The sequence below is a fragment of the Zymoseptoria tritici genome, chromosome 8, assembly GCF_000219625.1.
Source record: "Zymoseptoria tritici IPO323 chromosome 8, whole genome shotgun sequence".
NCBI classification, from domain to species: domain Eukaryota; kingdom Fungi; phylum Ascomycota; class Dothideomycetes; order Mycosphaerellales; family Mycosphaerellaceae; genus Zymoseptoria; species Zymoseptoria tritici.
The window spans coordinates 1,417,994-1,442,448 of record NC_018211.1 but is presented as its reverse complement, the minus strand read 5'-3'; the positions used below and the strand labels follow the sequence as shown (position 1 = coordinate 1,442,448).

Sequence of the window (24,455 nt, the reverse complement as noted above, 5' to 3'; positions counted from 1 at the left end):
GCATGATTGCGTGCTTGTCAGGCCCCGCCCCGGTACATGCCAAGATGTGTAGCCGATGTTGTGCCACTGCGTGTAGCACAGCAGAGACGAATTGGCGTGATTCGTCGAGCGGCAGACAGCAAAGCGACCTGAAGCCTATGCACATCCTGCCTACTGAACCAGAAGCATCTGCAGCGAAGAACAAGCGATCAGCATCTGCACATGTAGTATCAAGGTTGAGGCTCACTCCCTCATAAGACTCAACATCATCATTGCAATCATTCGGGTATATCTTATATTTACAGGCAGTAAAGACAAGCACTGCACATCGAAACCATTCCCACCTCATATACGCATATCCTCAAGAATAATCTTGTACTCCTTTCTCTTCTTCGGTGTGCGGCTGAACTTCTGGATAGTTTTCCCGAGCACTCGAGCCAGCGTCGGCAGTATCTGTCGCTCGGCTATGTAAGAGACGGCGAACCCACCAGTTGCTAGCGCAAGGATGAAGAGTTTGAACGACTGAGACAGGTATGTGAGCTCCATGAGATCTTCCAGCCACGGCGCAGGGTCGAAAAGCATGTATGCTGAGATTGCAAGGGCAACGAGCATTGTGATGACAAAGGGCAGGTTGTGTCCCATCGACTGGCGGAACGGCTTGCCAACTGACAAGACGATAGCGGAGAGGATGTACTGGAAACAGGAAACCAGGAAGAGAGTTGAGTTCTCCGAATTCTTCGAGTTCGAGTGGTCCTTGTCGATGATGGGAGGCTTGTACCAGGGTTGTTGACGCACAAACCACCATCCGATAAATTGTATCATGACATAGATGACAATCTGGCCGATCAGGGGGGTGAGAACCTTGCGGGAAACAAGGCTGGCGGTCGGGCGTTTGCGAGAGAGCTCGTGGTATGGCCCGCTCCAGCCCATGAAGATCGCTATCGGGAGGATGAGGGCCAAGTCGATGAACAGGAATTGGAAGTCGCCCAGGTTGGATGCCGTCGCATAGAGGAAGCTCACAGAGGTGAATTGAATGGCAGAGTACAAGCTCATGTATTTGAAGCAGCTGAAGCTCGTCACAAGCGCAGCACGGCCCTCACGAATGACCTCGGGCACGCAGGAGATGTCGAACACACGGCTGGTGAATGGCGCTGCCACGGAAGCTTCCGCCTCAGAGAGGGAGATTCCGACGTCTGCAGCTTTGAGAGCACCGCAGTCATTGGCGCCGTCTCCGCAGAAACCTGCGCAGTAGTCGATGCTCTGGAGCTTCTCGACAAGCTCGTGCTTCTCATCTGGCGACATGCGCGCAAAGACTTGACCGATCACCAACATCTCGCGCAGCACTTTCGGTGAGGCAAAGTCGATGATCCAGCGGAAGACGTCGCCACTGACCGCGACCGAGTAATTGCGCAAGTTCGAGACGTCGTATGGCAGTGAGGAATCGTGCTCCGCTGGTGGTGGTAACGGCTTGAGGGTGTTCTCGTCCAGTTGGTAGATTGAATTGTCTACACTTTCCCAGCTCAACTTCGACAATGCCGTGTGCGCATCACCTTCGACGAAGTGAGGCACGAAGCAGTGGGCTGATCGATCGATGAGACCACACTCTCTTGCAACACTGATGGCGGTGAGGATGTTGTCGCCGGTGCACATCACGGTCCTGATGTTGGCATCCGTCAGCTCTTCGATGATCTCGGTCGAGGTCTCTTTGAGCTTGTTCTCGAAAATGATGAAGCCGGCAAAGTCGAGATTTGACTCGGCGTCTTCTCGCTTCATCTTCTGGACTTTGAGCCAATTGAGCTTGAAGATGTGCTTGGTCGCACACGCGATGACGCGGAATCCACGGTGGGTGTAGTATGCCAGGAGATCGTCGTAGTCAGCAGGGAAGCTCTCAGGCCGGCAGATGTCTTTCATCGCCTCCGGTGCGCCCTTAACGTATACATCTCCACTCTTCTCGCCAAATTGTCGAACAATGACACTTGCACGGCGGAGGTGAGAAACGAACTCGAAGGTCTTGAGGACTCCGAGCTCGATAGCACGGCGGCTGTTCGGCGAGTCCTGATCTTCATCAATATCGAACTCCATACCTGGAGGCGGGCGTGCAACAGAAGGTGACAGAGACAGCTCATCTTCTTCCTCCCCTGCGCCAGCGCGCTCGGAGCCCTCCTCGTATTGCCAGCCGGTAAACTCGAACATCTTGAGATCGAGCGGATCGCCGATAAACTCATCATCCACAATCCGGAGTGAGTGGCATGTTGCCATCGTGTACAGAATTGCCTTGTTCGCGTTATAGTCCATGGTCGGATCGCGCTCGTATGTAGCTCCTGGCAGAAGTGTGGACGACTCGTTGAGCAATTCGCCAAACCTATTGGCTGGTCGGGAGACGACACGAACTCCGAGCACATCCAGACCATCCTCTGTCAGAGTTCCTGTCTTGTCGAAGCACATGACATCGATCTTGCCTCCTACGTTAACACGCTGAGGACTGATGCAGAAGATCTGCTTGCCCTTGAGGCGAGAGAGGGCGAAGTTGGTACCAATGGTCAATGTGGCAGGTAGAGCGGGCGGTACCACAATCGTAATCAGGTCCAGAGCGCGGACGATGATGAGGTGTGGCTCCAGTCCCAGCCGAATGAAGTTCACCAGAGATGCAATGAAACCAATGGCGGCGATACCTGCCATGACAGAAATGTATCGAAATGAATCTCGATAGAACTTGAATCCTGACGGCTTTGGGAAGAGCATGGAACGAACCAAGGCGCCCTTGGTGGTGTTGAAACCTGTTCTGACGACAAGCGCAAGTGCTGCAGCTTCGTCGCTTTTGTCATCCTGCGGTCTTCGCGCACGAATGATCTTGGTGCCACTGAACAGCATGTGCCTTGCGACGTCAGCATGAATGGTGGACGATCCCAAATTGAGCAAGTCCAGCGTGTCGTCCGTGGCGGGCGTCTTCGAGACTGGCACCGACTCTCCCGTAAGCATACTCTCATTGACGATGCAGTCACCGGACAGCAGAATGCTATCGCAAGGGAACTGGCCAAGGTTAGGATCCGTGACTTCGTAGACATCGCCAGGTACCAGGTCCTTCGATTCGACATAGCGCCAGAACCCGCCACGCAGCACGCGAATATCACATTCAAAGCGCGCGATATCTCGTAGCCGTTTCATGGTTGCCCTTGTCTCGATAAGTGTGGTTGTAATGCTGACCACGGAGATGACGAAGATGCATCCCGCATAATAGTAGTACTCATCCACAGACCACAGTATCAGACTGGCAATCTGGAAGACGTAGAACGGGTGAAAGGCTTCGTCGAGAAGAAGTTGTCCGATCGTCTTTTGCTCGATCTCGATGGCGTTGGAGCCGAAAATCCGTTCGCGGACTTCTTGCTCGTCCCCGTCGATACCAGCTCTCACCGCAGTGACGTCTGTCCACGCAGGATCCTTCCAGGTATTTCCGAGAACGAACTTGTCCTTTGAAGGATGGTAGCAGAATCGAATATAGCGATAGTCCAAGATTCGCAGTTCGTCCATGATTGGATCGTCGTACTCATCGTAGTCCTGCATCTTGCCGCCGCTGTGTCCAAAGACCGAGGACAAAGACTGACCAAACTCTTGAATGTTCAAATCTTGAACGGCCATCTCTCCCCACTGGTTTTCAATGACCACCCAGTCACATTTGCCCAAGGCCGCCGACCTGCCAGTCAACCACACATGCCATCTCGGCAGCCATCGGAATAGAAGCCATCCAATGCCGCCAGTCAACACACAGATGCACACGTAGGCGGCGAAGCCGATGATTGACGTCTTGAACCCAGCCACCACAATTGTCATATCCTCCGTCAGGATGTAGATTTTCTGATTGACTCTCCCTCCGATCCGGAAACCACTAGTATCCGAGTCGCCAGAGTGAGCTCGCCGTAGGAGCGGACTCTCAACAGAGGGTCTCGAGCCTCCAGAAGTACGAGAACTCCTAGAGTACGACGAACTCTTTCTGCCACCCTTGCTGGGTCTCCGCGAGGCAAGCGATGCATCTTCCGTGCTGTCGTCAAAGTCCTGCTCCGGCTCCAAGAACGTGTTCTCCCCATTCAGACTCTGACTTTCCAACTGGTCCTCATCGAACACCGCTTCTTCCGGCCACTCCTCCGAGTCAAAGTCTCGGTCCTCTTCGTAGTACGTAAAACTCACGTTTGAGTCGGCGCGTGATCGGCGATGGAAGAAAGAGCTGGAGGCCGTGGGCACGCTCTCGGACATGGGACCGGAGAAGATCTCGTCCTGTGCCATTTCGACGTCGACCATGAAGCTGGCCTCGCTCATGGTGGACGGCCGGCGGTATCGTGAGCTGCTGTTGCGCACCTCGGGTTCGCCATCATCTTCCATCACGGCTGGTGAGTGGCTCCTCGGGTTAGAAGGCATCTCGGAGGTATTGAGACTTGCGTCTCTGAGTAGAGTCGCTATCGAAGCATTTCTGATGAGGTTTATTTCCGGATGCTGGGGTCGGCGTGAAACAATTCTCCAATGTACGAAGTCTTCGGGTGGTTGATTGTCTTCGGATTCGGGTTCTCTGGCGCAGCGGCCCGAGTCGGCAACGGGACGATCGTTCACCGGGAAGGATGAGACGACTAGGAGACATTGGACATGAACATGAGGTGGACATGGACTTTCATCATCACACGAAGGACATGGCCGGCTCTTTACTGGTGCATACCAGGTACCTTTGGAATGGTGCCATCTCAAGCTTGGTCCATGAATAGGGCATGTAGAAGGCGTTGTATCATGGAACGTGAATAGCACGCCTTGGCAGACGGCAGAGTACCATCGCACACGCAGGATATCCTCACGATAGACCAGCGGGAGTTTGATGTAGTACAAGTGCGGAATCATCATGATGGGTTAGGATCTGCCGGAAGTCCTTGCTTTGCGAAGGCGCTGCCGATGATGATGACGATGATCAAAGGCATGAGATCTGCTGGCGGTGGTGCGGAGCTGGGCGACTGGTTATGCGGCGCTGTCGGAGGATACCAAGCGTGGTCTGTTTCTGAGGCTGGAAGAAGGTGGGAAGAACAGTCCGGCTCGAGGATGCGAACGTGAAGCGGTCCAGAAGGGATGCTGGCTTGGCCAATTCAGAGGAAGTGCAGTAGTAATGGAGAGCGGTGAGCGTTGTGAAGAAGAGGTCTTGGTTAACAGAGGACCGAGCGGAAGAAAGACAACACAGGGTCGACGATGAACGAAGCAACAGAAGCAACAGAAGCGCTGTTAGGAAGGGCAGATATGGCAGTCTTTTATCGCCGAGGGGAACGTACAGTCCAGCAGACGGGGGCGTAAGTCAAAAGGCAGCTTCAGAAAGGAAGTAAGACGAGCAACGATCACGTTTCCCAGAGAGATGAAGAGAGCGAATGCTGCTATAGGATTTAAATCTGTGCTTGGGCTGGACTGGACCGCTTTGTTGAGCTGTTAGCCGGCTGAAGCGAACTCTCCATGACACTGGACACTCGTGAAGACACAAGTGATGGCATTGGATGGGATCGCGAACCCATTGTGAAGCTGAGATGAGTGTCATGTATTCTGATGGATGTTGAGAAACAGGCTGACGGCATGTACCCGGCGTCCAAAGACTATCGTCTCTCCTGTTTAACATACCTTTAGTCCCTCTCATCCACCGGTCGAAGTCCTTTCCTTAATTGACGAACGAGGCATTCCCTCCCACATATCCTAGACCCTGGCGCCAGCAAGCTTCCAGCCCAAGTCCACCAGCAATCATCATATCGTTATCTCGATCTCCCGGCATCTGATTGAGGCATGCCACTGACACCCGAGTCCCTTCGGTAATGCGTAAAGTCGGTCACATCAGGTCCATCCGCTTCTCGAGTGCTTCTCCCGCTTGAGTCTTGATTCGAAGCCGGGTATGACTTGGCGGAATCTCGCAGGCCGCTTCTCTCTTCGAACTTCAGAAGCTCCGAGAGGGCTTCGGCATCATCCCCTTGCGCGAGGCGGCAAAGCAGTGAATGTGTATCAAGCTCGTAGGTGGCCATATTGAAGATTGTTGGATGTTCTTAGTTGGTGCGTAGACAGCGTGCTGCTTGAAAGAGGCGGATTCTCCGAGAGCAAAGGTGATTCGGTGCAGCTGATCGTCTGTCTTGGGACTTTTGCGGGACGTAAGTTGTAGGCTATGTTTGTATTGACGGTTGAGGCAAAGATATTCTTTCAGACAGTTTCGCCTTGTTTTTCGAGGTGAAGGACCTGAGTTGAAGGAGTTGAGCGAGGGCGAAGCACAAGGCATCGAAGCAGGCAGCAGGTCATCATATAGACCACGCGATACATCCTGTCTGCATCCTTTCAGATGAGAGCTCCACAACCGACCCTCCATCCCACTAGCGTTGCTGTACCTGGAGAACAACTTGAACGTGGATCTTTACCATGTAAGGATACCCGCAAATCAGCCGCGTGAAGCGACTGCGTGGGATGCAGCTCGGCATGTGGTAATCTTACTCATCCGGCACCCCACGTATGTCGATCGATACTCCGTGGAGGCAGCGTCGTCTTTGGCGAAACGACTCGTCGATGCCCCGCGGGTTTCAGTGCGGTCTGCAGGCAATGTCGACGAAACAGATGAGAATGCAGGCTTCGCATGATTGGGGCCCTGGGGCTCAATTTGGCGCATGTCAGACCCCTGCCGAGGGACTGACAGCATCATGCAGCGTCCAAGCTTTCCTGCATGGTGATATTGGCTGGTAGGGTCCTCTCATCAATGAACAAGCAGCTGCAGGCTGTCGGTACGGCACATGTCAGCGTTGAGGTTGGAGATCGTCGTTTAGCTAGCAGCGCAGGATCTTCGTAGATGTGATGCTGGAGGCTTCCATATACCATTTTGTATTGTCGCATATATATACATGGCGGACAACAATGCCCTAGTCGACAAGTTTGCCATAGAAAGGTATTCCTATGGACCTGACTAGCATTCTGGCATCGACATCGGTCGTGGCGGAGGTGTGGACGACGACGTGGCAACCAGGAATCATCTTTGGTGGGTATCTGTCGATCGTTAGCATTTGCAAGGTCCTTCCAAAAAGTTCACATCTAGACCGTCAACAAATTTGGCTACACTTACGCATCGTAGTTCACCTCCACCTCCGGGAAGAGCGCAATCTCATCTGGCTCCAATCCGAAAGCCAAGTTTCCGGAGCTGTCTCCCGTGCTGCCCTTGATACCCTTCCAATCCTTGATCTTCGGCAAGACGACATCAACGACCTTGCTCAGAAAATGATACATATACTCCCCTCGCAGCTCGCACGTTGCGCTCAAGTATTGGCCTCCACGCACGCCAAATCCTGCCACGCTCTTCTTCGTCGCATGTGTAGTTGCCTTGACTCCTGTAATAGCCTGAAGAATCATTCCCGCCACGTGCAGATGTGCAGAGTCGCTGATGGCACCTTTTACAAAGGTGTGAACCGTGACACGCTCGAGCTTGGGTACATTGCGAAATGTGATCGGTTTCCGTAACAATTTCAGTGTCTCTCCACCACGAGGACCACGCAGCGGCCGATTCTTGAAGTATGGCGAGTCTCCGACCCATTCACGCAGTCGCGCACCCTTCTGAGGGTGTTGATAGCCAGGTGGATGGTGGGTGTAAGCCAGTGTCATCAGATCCGGCGCGAATGTGTCATGGTATGTCTGCTCAAGTCTCGGCATCGAAAATGGGCCAGGAACGAATTCGCGAGAGACGGGATCGGATGGAGGCGGCGGTTGATGGGGATGAAGTGGACCGCGGTAGTACTTTGGAGGACGGAAAGAGTATCTATGCGCTTTGTATCAGTGTTCTGCTAGGACGAAGCTTGGAGACTGCATATATACCTGCTCGGCGGCAACTGCTTCTTCCTTTTGCGCGCATTCTCCGCTGGACTATACTCGTTCACATGACCAGTGAGGGCGTCTTGCTCAGGCGTAGCCACAAAAGAAGAGTTCTCCAATTGCTCCGTGTCGTCGCGAGCCGGAGCGGAGGCGTATCGTCGGCATTGTTGCGTCCAGACTTGGTTCAGTGGCCTTTCCGACAGCCGCAGACGGCGGATGAAGGACTGTGTGACCTCCTGCAATGCCATTGTGGCGGTGGTGATGGAAAGGCGAAGTGTGTGGTTGGCAATGGATGGAGTTTAGGTCTCGGCTAAAATGTCACCGGAAGCTCTCTTTGGAACTCTCCGTGCTTTTCAGGGTCATCGCGTATTGTTTGGTCGATCTCGTCTCGCCGGCGCGGCGCAGCACCACAAGGCCTCGACCAAATGTCCTCTTCCACCTTCCCCTCGTCCCTTGTGGATGCTTCTCCTCGTCATGACACGGTATACCAAACACTCCTCCAACGATACTCCGAGCTTCTCGTCCTCCATGGCAATCCAGCAAACGACACCGACGTTCACCCATTCCACTGCCTGAACCCCTTCCCGACAACCCCACCTTAAGCCGACGACCTCCTCCTCCTCCTCCTCCTTCCTGCCGCCTACTTACGACGAGAAGACTCCTGCTTGATGGGACTTGCACACCGATAGCACAAGCATGAGCAGCCAGATAGGGCGATTTCTCAGCCGGCGAGAGAAGAAACATGAACGTCGTTCACCATCCAAAGTATGCCATTCCTTGTAGCACTTGCATTATTCAAGTATGCATAACGCGCTGGAGATGTTGCGCCGCGTGTCTCTGTGTGAATGCGGCAACAGCAGCGACGAGGTCTCATATCCACCATTGCTCCTTGCGGATCCGCCGCGGCCGCAACATTTCACACAATCACCAACCATGCCTCTCCACCAACGACAGCCTTCAACGACTCGTGGTGTTGTTGCAGCTCTCTACGGTGCTGCGCGCGGCTCCCTCCATCGCGGAAGCAAACACAGCTGCGATACAGTTCTTGTTCATTCGCTCCATGGTACAAGCAGTGAGCAATAGCTAACTCGAATATCTTGCAGGGATATATCGACAAGGACGGGAAAGCCAATACACCTCTACCGAAACCCGATCACTTTGGCGGTATTTTCACGATCGAGGACGATGCCAATGTCAAAACAGATAAAGAGGAGGAGCGTCATATACAGGGCACCCTCGAACGACTGCGAGCGTATGGGGTGGGAACGATGACCGAAGCAAATGCTCGCTATGCATTGCGAGTGACAAAATCTCAAGGAGAAGGCGAGGCTGCTTTCCGACTGCTGATGCTGCTGCAAGAGACGTACGAAGGCATAGTGAAACCATTTGTGCCGAATACGAAACTGCTGGGAGCGATCAATCGGGAGTCTGTCACCTGTTATCTGGACGCTTTGCTCTTCGCAATGTTTGCTCGGCTCGATAGCTTCGAGGCAATGCTCTACGAGAACTTCGACGATGCGCCAAGGAAGAAGCTGGCTGGACTTCTTCGATTATGGGTGAATCTGCTTCGCTCGGGGAGGCTCATCACAACGGATGTGACCAGATATGTGCAGGAAGCACTCTCGGAATGCGGCTGGGTAGATGCTTCGCGGTTGAGGCAACAGGATCCGTCGGAGGCGTTCACATTCATTACTGGACAACTAGAGTTACCTCTATTGACTTTGAAGATGGATCTTTTCCACACGGGCAAGGAAGATCCCCAAGACGACCACAAATTTGTCAATGAACGACTGCTCGAAGTAGCCATTCTGGATCAGCCGTCAGAGGGTAATAGCGTCATAACGCTGGAGGACTGTCTGGAGCACTACTTCAATAATCGCATCGAGGTGAAGCGACATTTGGAAAACCAACGGCGCAACACGCTGAAAACCGCCAATGGACAGCCTGCATACCCTGTCGAGAAGGCGGAGCATGTTGAGAAAGTCGATGGTGGTCTTCACGTCGAGGTCGCGGAGGTCGCACCGAGCGTCTCGGGCACTCCACTTGTGCAAACACCAGCCACTGAGAGCCCGTCAACATCGTCTAAGGGACCCTTGGATCGAATCAGGCCAGGACTCGGACGCAAGCGAGGGGATAGCATTTTTAGCCAACGTCGAGTCGAGATCGTGGGCATCGATCCAGACGAAGCCACGGTCGAATCGGAAGCTCCAGCAGAGAAAGAGAGAAAGATGAGCACAAAGACGGAAGTTCTCATGCCAGCCTGGCAATTCTTCAAGCTATTGCCTTGGTATACAGCGAACATGCCCACCTCGGATGCCCAAGTCGCCGCACACTTCTCTCGACAACGGCCGGTGCTCGGTATATGTCTGAAACGGTATTCGTTCACGAATGCCGGCCAAGCAACAAGGCTGAACACTTTTATCGATATCCCATTGGAAATTGCGGTGCCAAACTTCGTCAGCGACGAGCATATGCAGGAAGAAGGACCGTTGGTCGGAAACTTCAGGCTTCTCCTACAGTCTGTCGTCTGCCATAGAGGCGTGTCTGTCAATTCCGGACATTACATATCTCTGTGCCGCGGCCAGGCGTCCAATGCTACCTCGGAGTCGAACAATCCCGAGGACCACAGGGGCAGTATGGGCAGCGACGATTTTGAAGATCTGTGGATGCGATTCGATGATCTGGCAAAGGAAAGGGTCACATATGTGGACATTCGGGAAGCCTTGAGGCAAGAGACTCCATATCTGCTGTTTTACCAGGTCCAACCTATCGACGAGGACGGGACTCCGATCCACGATCTGCCGTCCTACCAAGAAGCTGTTTCTCGGTCCCAATCCGAGCACACGCCGCTGGAGAAGCCAATGATTATAGATCTGCCCGCCACGGACAACGCATTAGAACGGCTTAGCTCTGACGCGGTCGACTGGGTGCCAGCTTCGGGTCGTAATAGCCTTGACGTGGCCAGCCCAGGTCCGACGGGCCGAAACAGTCTCCAAAGCGAGCGTCCACGCAGCGCGAATTTTGACGACTCGAGCTTAACAGGCAGTGTCTCCGCCGGCGGCGCAGGCACTGACCCTACCGTTTCGGTCCCCTCCACGTCTATAGAAGAGAAGAGCGGCGAAGAGAAAGGCCCCGGTGGCCTTCTCAACATCATCTCCAATACACGGCGTGGCAGCCGTCATTCAAAGGGTAGCTCCGCATCGAAGAGCAGGCCCACAAGTCACCATGGCGAAAGTAGCAACGGCAGCCGGTTCTCCTTGAATATGAGCAAGCTCACGCAGAAGATGAGTCGCGCAGATTTGGTGCCCAAGGAGTCTAAAGAAACAGTGAGTCCCACCACTCCCGTTACAGATTCCGACGCTCCAGCTGGAGTCGTATCATCCGAGGACGTAGACACCCCACGGCAGTCATGCTCCGCTCATATCGAAGACGCTTCATCGGCATCCCGTCCATCGACCTCCGACGTGAGCGAAGACAGTGTCACCAGCGCCAAGACTCAACAGACTGTTCGACCGTTCGGAAAATCTGCTACAGCTGTATTGACAAAGAAGGAGAAGGCAGCTGTCAAGCGCGAGAAGAGGAAGGGTTCAGCCGAAGACCGAGACTGTGTGTTGATGTGAAGAAATGAATTCATGAAGCTATTGGCTTGCAATTGCATCGTTCGGAGCACTTGAACTTGAAACAGCAAAGCGGCGGCGTTTGGGAGGGAGATTCTGTGCGAGAGCTGTTGGGAAAGGCCCAGCTCACCGTGCATTGCTGAATGACTGATTGAAAGAGCTTGTTTGCCTCCGCAAGGAGAGGTATGATACCCGCGGAGAAGCGATGAAGGATGGTTTGAACAACGACTTGCATGTGGTCGCTGCTGTACATAGGCATGCTAGCTGATGATCCATTGCAGATAGAGTGTTGACGATTATGACGATGATTCAGACGGCCGCCGTATTGTCATTGTCGTCGTGTACACTGCGGTGCTCAGCAGTCTTCCTGTCTCACTGTAAGAGCATGTATGCTAACAAAACACGCTAATTGGGATACAGGTACCTTGACGAAACTGGAACCCTATCAGAATTGGCAAGTTACCCGTATGGCTAAGATGACGGCCTGCTAACTTATCTGCACATGCTCCCGGGCTGGCCTGCTATCGTACCTGCACGGCTTGTGACAGCATTCTGCTAGCTTACCTGCACGCGTACTTGTACGGCTACTGAGGCGCCCTAGCAAGGTATCTGCACATGCTCATGGCACGCCCTTCTACCTTATCTGCACGCTTAGTTGCACGTGCGAATAGCGTAACTGTGCGATTTCGAAGTCGTACCGATACCTTACTTGTACGGCTTCCGACAGCGTCCTTCCAAAGACGCGCTGCTACAGTCGCCAGACCGTCGACCCTTACTGACCTAAGTGGCCTTCACTCTGATCGGCAGCATTGCTCACCTAGGTCATGGATCAATGGTGATCGTGCATTGGCACGAGATGCCTCTATCACGAGCCGACATGTTGTTTTCACAAGCATCAGCAGCTAATGCTCACAGCACGAATTCACCCACATTCAGTTCAAGACATCGATCACAAGCAATGGAACCAGCATATAGTCTCTGTCTCTTTGCTCTGTTCTTCCATCACCACAACCACAACATCCACCACCACCACAGTCACCAAGACTTCCACTACCTCATCTTACACACCTTCCTTCATCCATCCACCACTCAACACACACTGGGCATACTCAAGCTTCGACGACCTCACCGCTGAGGCTGCTCCTCCAGACTCCTGAAACGCCGATCAAGGTACCATCGTGCCGCAAGGGCTGGAACGATATTTCTGGCTTTGCAAGCTGTTTGAACCGCGTTCAATTCAACGCACTCCACGATGTCACGAGCACTGAGCTCCGACTTGGTCAACTGGAACAAGCTTGACCATGATGGAAAGGCTTCGACGCAGGCAAAGGACTTCACGACGATACTGGCCGACATGCTTAAGATTAGCTTCGCCTCTTTCACTACACAATCTCCGTGGCTGATGGGAACGACTCTGCACATTTCTCTACCTCAGCCGGACTTCGAAAAGCTCAAGATCAAGATCGCTGAAGTTGCTGATCGATGCTATTCCATCGTCACGTTCTGGGTCGACGAGAATGAAGACGCCGTGTACTTGCGGATGTGTATCGAAGTCTGGCAAGCCGCAAGAAGCGACAGCAAGAAGGGATGCAGGACCCTGTCCATGGTGAATGGTCTGCCTGCCGACTCTCCTCATCGGTCGCAATTGATCAAGGTATACCATAACTCGCGCACCACCGACAGACCAGCGTACAGCGTCCGCGGAAAATCTGCCTCGTATCCGGGCGATCAGGACCTCTTCCATTTCCTACGAATGTCTACGAGACTGAGCTCCATCAGCCTGGACACCTACAAGAGGGTTCTATCGGTGGATAGCGAGGGGTCCTTGGACTCGGACAAGATCATCGCACAGGCTGTCACCAGCGAAGACCGATCCATGCTCACAGTCGCGTGTACTGCAACACAGGACGCTCGCGCTCAGGGCCTTTTCAGTCGCCTTGTGGAGACAATGACTCCCGATGGACTCGACTGGCTCGACTTTGAGCTCAAGCAGCAGCTATCGTTCGCGGATCGTTCATTCGAAGGTCAGTGGGGAGTTGTAGTCCATCTTCCTGGAGTTCCGGCAGCAATGGCACTAGAGAAGCGTCGGCCATCCTTCTTCGTGCCCTGGAGCGGGGACTCGCCCTTTGGGTCTCAAGTGCACATTCTTGACGTCAAAGTCATCGAACACAGTTACTGCATGTTGATCTCTTCTTCAAGAAAGCCGAGCAGAGATGAATGCAAAGGCATGGCCAAGGAGCTTGAGGAGAAATTGAATGTGCCGTCTACAGGAAAATCCTGGGTGACACACCCTTTCAAGAAGGAACTCGCCCCATGGTTCAGAGCTGATGGCGTTCTGGACAAGCACTTCAAGGAACAGGTCATCAACAAGCAGGCAGAGAAAGTAACTGCAGAGAGTCGTGTCTGCGAAGCCAGACCCGAAGGCCTTCTCTACGTCCCCACAGACTCGGGCTCAGACACAGCTCCGAAGTTCGACCCTGGTTCAGATCCAGTCGCAATGATCGGGCCGCGTGGGCCTGTGGTCTTGATATTGGTGACCCGGCAAAGTGGTGACGATGGGGACAAAACTCGCACGACAATCCCTAAGCAGGCAACAACATTATTGGGGTCCAGGCTTCTGTTTCACCGGCAAGAAGGCGATACCATAATCTGGCTGGTGGAGATGTGCTCCTCCAATCAGCATGATTTTGACGAACGGATTATGATGTCTCACATCCCGCGATCGGGAGATAAGCCCATTTTCCTCATGTCCGTCAACCCTGATCGAGTCACTCGCCGGCCCGAAGAGGTGCCAATTATTCTCAAGATTGTGCAGGATTCCGGCGGCGTGTGGTAAGAGTTCTCTGCAACATTGTAACATCCATCATGCTAATGTCTTGCAGGGTGACGCAAGGTCTTCCCATGGGCGAAGGCACTTCCAATGAAACTTGGACGGTCGTGGAAGGCGACGCTGTCGAAGTGCTCATGAAGAGACTCGCAATTGGTGCGTCTAGCCTGTTTAACTTTACCGTCAGCACCGCTAATCACTCATTCAGATCGTCAAAGAGCCCTCGAGGCTGGAACACCCAACCGCGGAGACAGCATGGCCACAAGGGTCAACGACGCCATCTCAAGATCGACTGAGACGCTCCCACAAATTGCGGCACTCCACGATGTTTTCGATTGGTTCATGGCCTGCCATGGCTTCACGAACATCCTGCTGGTCGCGCGCAATTTGCCTAACAATTCTAACGTGGAGAAGATCTCTGGAAATGGCTCTCAAAACCGACAACTCCAGTTCCTCCGGAATATGCTGCCACCAGCTTGGAGAGAAGCGAATCCTGACGCAATCTTCGAATGGAAGGCCTTCCGATCTGCCTACACAGACGACTTCGTGAACGGACTGGGGGAACAGTTGACGAAGATCGGCGGGAAAACTCTAATATTAATGGTACGACCCGATCAAGTGGTCAAATCCATGACCCAGCTCTCCCGACTAGAGGGTCTGCTTTGCGAGGGCGATAACGGCGCTATGTCATTTCAGTGGGACTACAAGACTTGTCTGGAAGTGGGCGAGGCACTTCAGCTTGATCAGGAACAATCCAAGCATCCGTCTGTTCAAACGTGGGCCACCGCGTGGAAAGATTCAAACCGAGCTGTTCCGGGTCGCGGAAGTTGGCCCACGGTTCAACTCCATCTCTGGTGCTTTAAGGGCAAGACGAGGTACGACCATTGATTTCCTCCATCTACATGTTAAATGATGGCCACTAATACTTGGGGTCTGGCAGCGAGACGGCGATCCGACATGTGAAGAACGCCGACGAATGCTCGCAAGCTATCAAGCTGTCTTCGTACCAAGGCGGAGATTATGTGGACCCACACTTCCTGGAGCGAGGCAAGAGAGGCTTCAACGCGCCTACACAACAAAAATACCAAGCTTACTTCGAGGAGTAAGTCAATCGTGCGTAAGAGCGTGCGCACCTGTGGTACTGACGCTTGCTAGGCTATTCCCGTCAGACAAATTCAACGCCAAGATCATTTTCCCTCCCAAAGACGGCAGCTACAATTGTCGGTGTGAGGGGAAGGGGAAATCTGAAGATCATGATCCTGAGTGCCAATGCGCATGCAGTTATTGCGTCCGGCAGAGATCATGTCCGTGCGAAGACTGGGCGAAATGCGAATGTCCTCCGATATGCAACTGCAACTGCGCAGATTGCCACAAGACTCTTACTGACGAGGAGAAGGCGAAGAAGCTTTTGAAGAGCGAACTCTCGAAGAAGCGCAAAAGAGAGCAGGCAGACGATGCGCAAGCTGTCCCTGCCGGGGCCCCTTGAGTGCCTAGGAACGCAGAGATCGTGGGAAGCGACACCTCTGAATCCGAGTGGTTGAGCAGTGCCTGCAAAAGGTACTGCTGGGAGCCATTGCGCAAGCGAGGACGAGGACTGGCAAATGCGGGGCGAGAGCAGGCAGGTGATGAAGGCGGAGTCTCTGCTTCGGATTTCTGCGTGGCGGAAACCTAGGTCTTTGCTGCAGCAGTCTTCTCAGTACAGCCTCCACAGTCGGTTTGTGCTGACGCAAGGAGGACTTCGACCGAGTTCCGTATTCCTGGATGTAGGATACAGGCTGTACTCCTGAAGGACCCAAGAAACTGTAATGCCCTCACCTGGGGACACAGCACGATCTTTTCGGCTCTGCAGCGTTGGCAACGCATCGGAGTACTCGGATTGTTTGCAGGCTCAAGGATGCCGTACAACCTGTATTCTGCATACGGGAATAGCGCGGACTGTCGACAAATTCTATCTATCCTGCTTGAGCACATTTCGGCAGTCGCTTGAGAGATCGCATTGGCGCGGAAAGGCCGGCGAAATGCCCAAGGGGCTATGCACTACTTCTTGCTTTTGGTCCAGGTGTTGTAGGCAGGGTGAGCTGCGATCATCGTCAGCATTGCAGCAGGGACAACCATGGCGAAAAACCAGGACGCCCGAATCCATCCTTGAGTCGGAAGAGTGCGGATGATAGTAAAAGTTCTGATTAACTTTCCAAGCTTCTAATCCCATCATCAGCGGTTATGGCTCCTGCCCGAGCACGGATATAGTTTACGGTATAAGACAGCCTCGACATCCACCACTCGGCCAGATCCCTTTCATCCTCCTCCAACGCTTCGCACCGTCAGACCATCCAGACCTTCCTTCATCATCATTCAACGCTTCGCTCCGCCAGACCATCCATTCCCCTCGAAGCTCCTACCGCCAAAATGCGTTTCGCTCCAGTGCTCGCTCTGTTCATCGGCAGCTCCTATGCCAACGTCTACGTATCGATCATCACCCAACACCTGTCCGCGCGTGTAGCACAGGCTAACCGTCCGACAACTCCAGGTTTGCGTCGGCGCTGATGCCCGCATGCGCACCGACATGGAAAAGCCTTCCGTCATCGACCCCAACAGCCCAGCTTGGAGCGACTGTCCTGAAGATCACGGGTGCTGCTTCCCCAGAGACCCCGGCCCAGTCCCGCCGGGCCACGACAACGAGGTCTTCTACCTCTGTACTGAGGTACGTTGAAATTCCTACCTTCACCTCCTTGTTGGGGGGAAAAGGTCTGACCAATATTCGGCAGAATCAACCTTGCGGCAAAAACACGGGACTGTTCGATCAACGAGAAGACCGGATACGCCGACTGTGTGTGCGGTCTGCAAGGGACATGCTAAGGGCAACAATTTCGGCATCGTTGGATGGAGGGATGATTGGTCTGAGGTCAGTTCTCGGCTGGTCCGGAATTCGGGTGTTTGGTATACGGGTACGCAGTAGTGCGTGTGGCCAAATTTGGAGCGGAAAGTTGAACCGAAAAGCAGAAACGAGAGGAACTTGACGTTGGACGAGACCAAGGAGACGATGTGGGAGAAGTTTCTTCGGGGGCGAGGCTATCCATCACGACATGCCGCAACGAAGCAGCAGACATGACCTTTGGCTGCAATGGCTTCCAAAGTTGAACAAGACATCGTACATCATATGTTCGCTCCCTTACCGGCCATCGCCTCTCGCAGTAAAGGCGCCACTCTCTTCCTGCTTGCGTCGAGGTTCTTCTGCGCCCAGTGATGCTGATACAATATTGTCGTGTCTTCCTGCATATCTGCCGCATCGTCTGCGTCCTGAAGTTGCAATTCTCCTCCTCCGTTCTCCACGAATCGCTCAACCGCCCCCTTTGCTTTTTCGTTTGAAGCAATGAGGAGAATCTCACGAGCGAATTGGTTTGATGAATCCTGATACGCGGTCATGATGGCGAAGATGCTCAGCGACTTCTTCTGCGCGAATTGCTTGACTGCCGCGGCGAAATCCTTCTCCTTGCCTTGCAGATACTTCACAGACTGCACCACGCTCGCAATGCCAAGCGTCAAGTCACCCTCCTTCCACTCTTTGTAGTCTTTCCGCAGCACATCTTCCAGGCTCAGATCATCAATGTTCGACTTCGCATCGTTGATCTCGTTGAAGAACCTGTCTCGGTCATAGTCCTTGCCCAGCTTGGGCGAGATGTTGATCTTCGCCTCGAGGTACCTCACCGCTTTCCTGTCGTGATCCGTAATTTTGTGCTCCGCTTTCATGTTGATTGTGTCGATCAAAATAGCGCCCAATGCAAGTTTCGCTACCTGTCCATCCCAAGTAGAGACATAATGAAAATCATCAATTAATACGTCCTCCTGGCCCCATCCTACATGCGATTGCGACACCATGGATCCGAGAGACTGCCACGTTTCTCTCAGGTAGTTCGTGACGTGACTACTGCAACTTCCAGTCTTCTCGATAACCCGAGGCTCAGCATCCTTAGAGACCTTCTTCTCATCGTCATGGTGATCAATGACGCCAACAACTCGACTTGAATAACGCTCGCCCAGCTTGCCTTGCATGGCGTTATGGTCCACTAAGGTCCATTCTGTCTTGTCCTGCGGTAATGGATCCGTACCTAGATCGTCTAATGTGATGAGTTCTGATGGCAGGATTCCGGCATGTCGCAGCAAAGCTGTGAGCTCGGGTCGAAGAGGCAGATCCGAAGCGGGGATATTGGTGACGGGAACGACCAGTCTTCCGGTCTTTTTGGCTTCGGAATTGCTCGATTGTATGTAGCCGTATACGAGGGCGCAGGTAATTGAGTCCAGGTCTGCGGACTCGTTCCCTATAACGAATGACGTGAATGTCTTGTCTCGGATGGAGTTTTGAAGCTGTCTTTTCGCGGCGACCAAGAAGGTTCGGACTGTCATGCGAGACATCTTATTCGGAATGCCAGATCTTGGCGTGATATGTTGATGTCAAAGATCGAATGAAGTGAGGTCCAGTATTCGAGCAGGTTTGACGGATGTGCCAGTACCCGATAGAACTACATATCCGACTACCCGACTACCCGGTCAACCGGTCTGGACCTGCCAAGACGTGATGCCTACCTGAAGTACTTCACTCTTCTAGAATCACTTCCACAAACAACAACTACCCTCACACAACAACATCGATTTCAGCGAACTTCAATCATTCAGCTGCCATCAATCTTGTAGCAATCGAAGCTTCACCCACGTGGCGCTCTCGTTCCCATTCTTTCAATCACTTCACTCGAACCTTCCATCAAGTAACGAACACAACTCACAGAAGGCAACACACAAACATGGCCTCCCAATTTGCCCTCCGCGGCAAGCAAGCACTGGATATCAAGGACTACAATCAAGCCATCGAACACTTCACTGCCGCCATCAAGGACGCCCCATCATCCCCAGAGTTCTACCTCCAGCGCGCAATCGCACATACGCGAGCCAAGAACTATCAGGAAGCCCTTGACGATTCCGAGCAGGCTGTGATCAACGGACAGAAGCGCGCCAAGAGAGAGTCAATTCTTCAAGCGCAATTTCGTCGCGGGATTGCTCTGCATCAACTGAGCCGATACAGTGACGCTACTTTCATACTCCAGCTCATTCAAAGCAAGCTCGGCGAGACAGAGAAGAAGGACTACCAAGGTCTCGATCTGTGGCTCCACAAGAGTAAGACTGCACTTGAGAAGCTCGACGACGACGACGAGAAGCGCAAGTGCACCATCACAGAGACGCCAGCACCGAGGAAAATGAGCACACCCGTCAACGGCAGTACCACAACTATGCCTCCACCAGTAGCTCCACCAACATCGACCTCTCACATCACACCTACTCCGCCTCAAACCACGCCGGATAAGATCCGTCACGAGTTCTACCAAACTACCGAGAACGTCTACTTCACTCTCCTGGCGAAGGGCGTCCCAAAAGACAAGGCTCATGTTGAGATCACCTCTCGCGCGCTCAGCATCTCGTTTCCGCTGAACACTGGCGCTGAATACGACTTCACCATCGAGCCCCTCTTCGGTGCAGTTCAGGTTGAGAAGTGCATCACTCGGATCCTGCCCAGCAAAATCGAGATCATCCTTGTCAAGGCTACGCCAGGTCAGAAATGGGCAACACTCGAAGCAGCGGACTCTGTGACCAACGACGAAGACGAAGAGTCGAAACGTGCCGTCTTCTCTGAGTCCGATCCCGCGAGCGCCCCAGCCTATCCCACCTCTTCCAAGACCGGACCCAAGAACTGGGACAAGATCGTTGATGGCGACGATGATGATGAAATTGAGGGCGGCGATGAAACGAACCACTTCTTCAAGAAGTTGTTCAAGGACGCTTCACCTGAGATGCAGCGTGCGATGATGAAGTCGTACACAGAGTCCAATGGCACTTCACTTTCGACAAACTGGGACGAAGTGAGCAAGGGTAAGGTGGAGACTATTCCGCCGTCGGGTATGGAGGCGAAAGAGTGGACGAAGTGAGTGGGAATCGATTGGGGGATGCATTACAGCTTGGAGGCTGTTCAGGGAGTATGGGAAGGCATTTACGATGCATCGTTTAGCAAGGCGTTAGGCGATAGGGCTCACATGCGACGAGTGTTCGTTCGGTCGGATGCATCCGAAGTCAGCACACACGGTTCAAGTGAGAGCCAAAAAATGAAAATCTCTCAATGATCAGGACCCGAAGCTTCTTGTACATTTCACTTGATGCTGCCCTGAGGTACTTCCAGAACTTCTATGCGTTCCATTGCCACGTGCGGTCGTGATCGTACATTCATCTGTCTGAAAATTCAGAGTGGAGTGCGCGCCAATTGAAGTCTCCCGCTAATCACCAAAGAAGTCGCTAATTGAGTCGATCCACCCTCCACCACCGCCATCTCCACCTGAAGGCACTTCGGGCCCATTCCCACCGCTTTGGCCTCCCCACGGATCTCCACCCTGGCCCTGTCCGCCCCAAGGATCGCCTCCCTCACCCCAGACATCGCCGTCATCGGCACTCTGCTGAGGACTCTGACCGTCCACGAAAGGCTCGTTTGCAGTGGGACTCGCATCGTCTCCGCCTCGAGGCCCGTTCATGCCGCGTTGCATCGCTTCGTAGCCTGCCATGCCGCCGGCAGCACCAACAGCACCTTCTCCAGCAGCCACACCTCCAATACCTCTCGTTGCAGCTCCAGCGGCACCAACCGCACCTTCGCCGACTGCGCCAGCTTCGCCAGCAGCTCCAGCCGCGCCAGCAGCACCGCCTTCTGCTGCGCCACCACCCATCGGCCACATGAACGGCATGAAGCCCATCCCTGAACCTTGCCCGGAATGTCTTGAGAAGTAGTCGAAATCAATTGAGACCGCCGTCGCCAGCATAACAGCTCTCTGGTCCAAAGTCATCGCCGTGGCCTCTCTTTCGTATCTCTCGACTTCTTTCCCATCGGCAGACTCCAATGCTGCGGTCTGCGCAGCGCTATCCATACGCAGGGCATACACACCAGTATCGGTGAAAATCTCTCGTGCGAAGCCGCCAAAGTTGCGGTTCACACTGCCAATGACCGACTGGGATTCGTCTCGTAGAGTGAAGTCCCAGGATAAGAAGGGCTCGTTGACGTGTGCGAATTGAAGCATGCCAGATTCAATGGCGGCTTCGGGCATCTTGGCCTCTGTAAGCGCGGTGGTAGATGAGGTGGGCTGGTCTCCTGAAGTCAGGCGAGGAGTATTGTCCTGTTCCGGTGTGGGCGCGAGAGCACGATAGGAGAAGAGGTTGTATTTTCGTCGAAGTGGCGCCCATTGCTGTTGGGCTTCGCCAATGATGCGCATCTCGTCGAGTTTCAGGGGCGAGACCTGTGCTACCGACGCTTGATTGACAGCCGAGCTGGCAGAAGTGCCCTGTAGTGCTGTCGAGGTCTCCATTTCTGCATAACCGCCTTCAGGGACCGGGTCGTAGATTCGGATTCTGCTATTGATGTATGCAAATGGTCTGTGTATGCGCAGCACTTCTCGCTCGTATTGATCGAAGATGTGTGTCGTGAAGGAGCGATGCGTCCGTGCCATTTGCCTCATGATCCCTTGCCCAATGCCATGATCCTGCTCCGATCGTCTGACCTTGTCCGTCCATTATGATGTATCTGTTGGCTTGCTCAAAGCCAATGATGATGTTCATCATCTCGATTTGTCTTTGTATCACCAGACTGCTGTTTCCCAGAAGTGCCAGTGCTGGGTGATTCTTGGGAAGAATGCCATCTGGGCCATCGGGGATATGTACCTCTGTGACAAGATCGGAAGTGTCTGATTGAGCGAGCGTAGCAGCTAGCTGTGAGTTCCTGCCAGGCTCTGACTGCTCCGTTGGTTGCCCTTCCGTGTTTTGAACCCTACCTGGCTCGTTGCTTTCCCGGTCCGCGATATCCCTCTTTTGATTCTGCTGGCTGATCAGGTCTCGACTATTTGACAAACCACTCTGGGCATCGATTCCTCCTCGATTGTCTCTGTTGCTTTTGTTCATTGGAGCTCTTCCAGATCGTGCCGGCTTTTGTGGAGGTTTGCGAAAGCATCGTCTTTGATCGAATCGTTGTAAGCCGGCGGAGCATTGGACCGTCCGCTGCTCTGCTGAGTCGAGCAGTGCGCTTCTGGGTAGTCTGAGAGACCATCTCGCCGCCGACATGATGATATGAGTGAGTATCTTGCAGTTGTGAACTTGTGTTGACGAAGGCGACGATCGATGTCGTTCACTTCGAGATATAGAGTTTCGGCGAAGGCACATGTACCGGTACGGCCCTGCAGATCGCTCTTAGCGCCTTCTGAGCTATCTTTCTTCCATCGAACGTCGAGTGACTCGAGTCGTGAGGTCCGTGATCGCAACTCACAGGAACACTTTCCAGAACAAAGGATTGAGATACTGGGTCTGTACGATGACTGCCTGCTGAGGTGTACAATTCGCCCTTCCGGACCACGAAATTTTCGGCTTGAAGTTCTCACACTTTGCGAACGAGGGTATTCGTTCGCAAGTGGCCGAAAGTTATTGCGGTCGGCGACCTGGACTGCAATACGAGCCGATTGAACGATGAGCCTGCCAAATGGCGACATAGCCGCTGGAACGGAGCGAACCCTGGCCCAACAGGCAGAACCCTCAAATGCCGAGAGACCGATCTCGACCGCAGAGACAGAGAACGCAGACAAGAACACAAGCAGCCCAGCGCCGGGAACCACGGACCCAGCAACCCCTCGAAAACCTGCGCGCCCAAAAGCGAAGAGACCCAATTACGCCTTCATTCATAGAAATCCATTGCCATTGGAAGTCCACCCACTCCCGGCCTTCCATCCAACAAATCCTCTTTCACTACTACGAATTGCATATGCGTACTTGTCACTGCTCATATCGCCTCCTGCATCCCAGCCAACAAGTCTGTACATCGGCTACTTCTCGTCGGAGACCCGATCTGTCCATGTCACGGATCCAAAGCACGTTCGAGCGTTGTGGGAAATGGGATTCTTCGGCAAGGGTACCTTGAGTCGCAGTGAACCGAGCTGGGTGGAGCGCGAGAAGGCGAGATTAAAGGCAAAGCGGGTCGGTGGTGGTACCGCAGAAGAAGCAACGAATGCTAGGAGAGAAAAGCGGCGAGCATTTAAGCTGGAGCGAGCACGAGCAGAGGCCGAGAAGATCGAGCGACAGAGGAAGGTCGAACAAGGCCTGTTGCCATTGGAGGCGCTGACGTTGGACGAGCCTACCGAGGTGGCGGGAGATATTGAACCATTGATTGCGAGAAGCGACGCCTCGGAGGTGACAAGTCATCCCGCTGCGAGGGCCGCAAGATCGGCAAGCGTTTCGAGCAGCGAGGACGAGGAGCAAGAAATTGAGAACCAAGAACACCTGCAGTTGACTTGTGAAGAAGCCTTCTTCCTATCGTACGGTCTGGGAGTGCTGGTTATACGCACACCGTCAGATTCGTCACGTCCGCCTTTCTCGACCTCCGAGCTGCTGCGCCAATTCGATCGGACAAGCACATTCCCGCGAAAGCCTGCGACCCTGGATGTGCCGCCGGACTCGCAATTTATGCTCAACTATGTGGTCTATCACCACTTTCGCTCTCTCGGTTGGGTCGTCCGCCCTGGCATCAAGTTCTCGATTGATTACCTTCTCTACTATCGCGGTCCCGTATTCTCGCACGCCGAGTTTGCGGTCATGATAATCCCCAGCTACTCAGACGCTTACTGGAACACTGAGGAGGGCAGATCGAAGCGAAGGATCAAAGAGGACAGTAAGGACTGGTGGTGGTTGCATTGTGTGAATCGGGTGCAGAGTCAGGTGTTGAAGACGCTGGTATTGGTCTATGTGGACATTCCGCCACCCAACGAGTTCACAGGTGCCGAGACATTGGATATTGGAGGGTTATTGAAAGGGTACAAGATCAGGGAGTTCGTAATGAAGCGATGGGTGGCGAATAGGAGTCGAGATTGAAACCTCGGACATAGCACGGGAGAGGCACGATGCCTGGTCGAAGTACAGGTCATAGCCCTTGAGTCCTTGATGGCCTTGTGGTTCAGTGTACAGAAGCACATAGCTTGGAAAGCCACATACGAATTCGACCAACATTTCTCGAAGCTCGAAAGTTTCTTTCTCGCTGACGAAGTGACATGTACCTGAGATGTTGCATGCTTTGATTGAAATCAACGAAAGACTGTAGCTCACTCTCACAATATTTCTTTCTTGAGGTTGTC

The 24,455-nt window shown here is 53.4% G+C and overlaps 7 protein-coding genes across 7 annotated transcripts; 4 read left to right on the top strand and 3 right to left on the bottom strand.

Annotated features, from left to right (window-relative positions):
• Nucleotides 1-324: 324 nt before the first annotated feature.
• On the bottom strand, nucleotides 325-4,353 carry MYCGRDRAFT_46026 (uncharacterized protein; the record flags this gene model as incomplete). Its single annotated transcript, XM_003850037.1, has 3 exons — nucleotides 325-3,156; nucleotides 3,187-3,926; nucleotides 3,975-4,353. 3 exons carry the CDS (start codon nucleotides 4,351-4,353, stop codon nucleotides 325-327), a joined length of 3,951 nt encoding a protein of 1,316 aa, XP_003850085.1.
• Nucleotides 4,354-6,881: 2,528 nt separating this feature from the next.
• On the bottom strand, nucleotides 6,882-8,069 carry MYCGRDRAFT_74913 (uncharacterized protein; the record flags this gene model as incomplete). Its single annotated transcript, XM_003850036.1, has 3 exons — nucleotides 6,882-7,005; nucleotides 7,082-7,768; nucleotides 7,825-8,069. The coding sequence occupies 3 exons, from the start codon at nucleotides 8,067-8,069 to the stop codon at nucleotides 6,882-6,884; spliced, it is 1,056 nt and encodes a 351-aa protein (XP_003850084.1).
• A 960-nt stretch (nucleotides 8,070-9,029) lies between these two features.
• On the top strand, nucleotides 9,030-10,616 carry MYCGRDRAFT_46949 (uncharacterized protein; the record flags this gene model as incomplete). Its single annotated transcript, XM_003850272.1, has 1 exon — nucleotides 9,030-10,616. A coding segment is annotated over one exon (1,587 nt), but the record flags the coding sequence as incomplete, so codon positions are not given.
• Nucleotides 10,617-12,690: 2,074 nt separating this feature from the next.
• Nucleotides 12,691-15,751, top strand: MYCGRDRAFT_95261 (uncharacterized protein; the record flags this gene model as incomplete). Its single annotated transcript, XM_003850273.1, has 6 exons — nucleotides 12,691-14,270; nucleotides 14,321-14,421; nucleotides 14,474-15,140; nucleotides 15,206-15,367; nucleotides 15,421-15,491; nucleotides 15,630-15,751. 6 exons carry the CDS (start codon nucleotides 12,691-12,693, stop codon nucleotides 15,749-15,751), a joined length of 2,703 nt encoding a protein of 900 aa, XP_003850321.1.
• A 1,667-nt stretch (nucleotides 15,752-17,418) lies between these two features.
• On the bottom strand, nucleotides 17,419-18,709 carry MYCGRDRAFT_74910 (uncharacterized protein; the record flags this gene model as incomplete). Its single annotated transcript, XM_003850035.1, has 2 exons — nucleotides 17,419-18,057; nucleotides 18,103-18,709. 2 exons carry the CDS (start codon nucleotides 18,673-18,675, stop codon nucleotides 17,419-17,421), a joined length of 1,212 nt encoding a protein of 403 aa, XP_003850083.1.
• Nucleotides 18,710-19,061: 352 nt separating this feature from the next.
• MYCGRDRAFT_46814 (uncharacterized protein) lies at nucleotides 19,062-20,237 on the top strand (the record flags this gene model as incomplete). The annotated part of the gene is made up of 1 exon (XM_003850274.1): nucleotides 19,062-20,237. The coding sequence occupies one exon, from the start codon at nucleotides 19,062-19,064 to the stop codon at nucleotides 20,235-20,237; it is 1,176 nt and encodes a 391-aa protein (XP_003850322.1).
• A 2,563-nt stretch (nucleotides 20,238-22,800) lies between these two features.
• MYCGRDRAFT_46254 (uncharacterized protein) lies at nucleotides 22,801-24,195 on the top strand (the record flags this gene model as incomplete). Its single annotated transcript, XM_003850275.1, has 1 exon — nucleotides 22,801-24,195. The coding sequence occupies one exon, from the start codon at nucleotides 22,801-22,803 to the stop codon at nucleotides 24,193-24,195; it is 1,395 nt and encodes a 464-aa protein (XP_003850323.1).
• Between the last annotated feature and the right edge of the window lie 260 nt (nucleotides 24,196-24,455).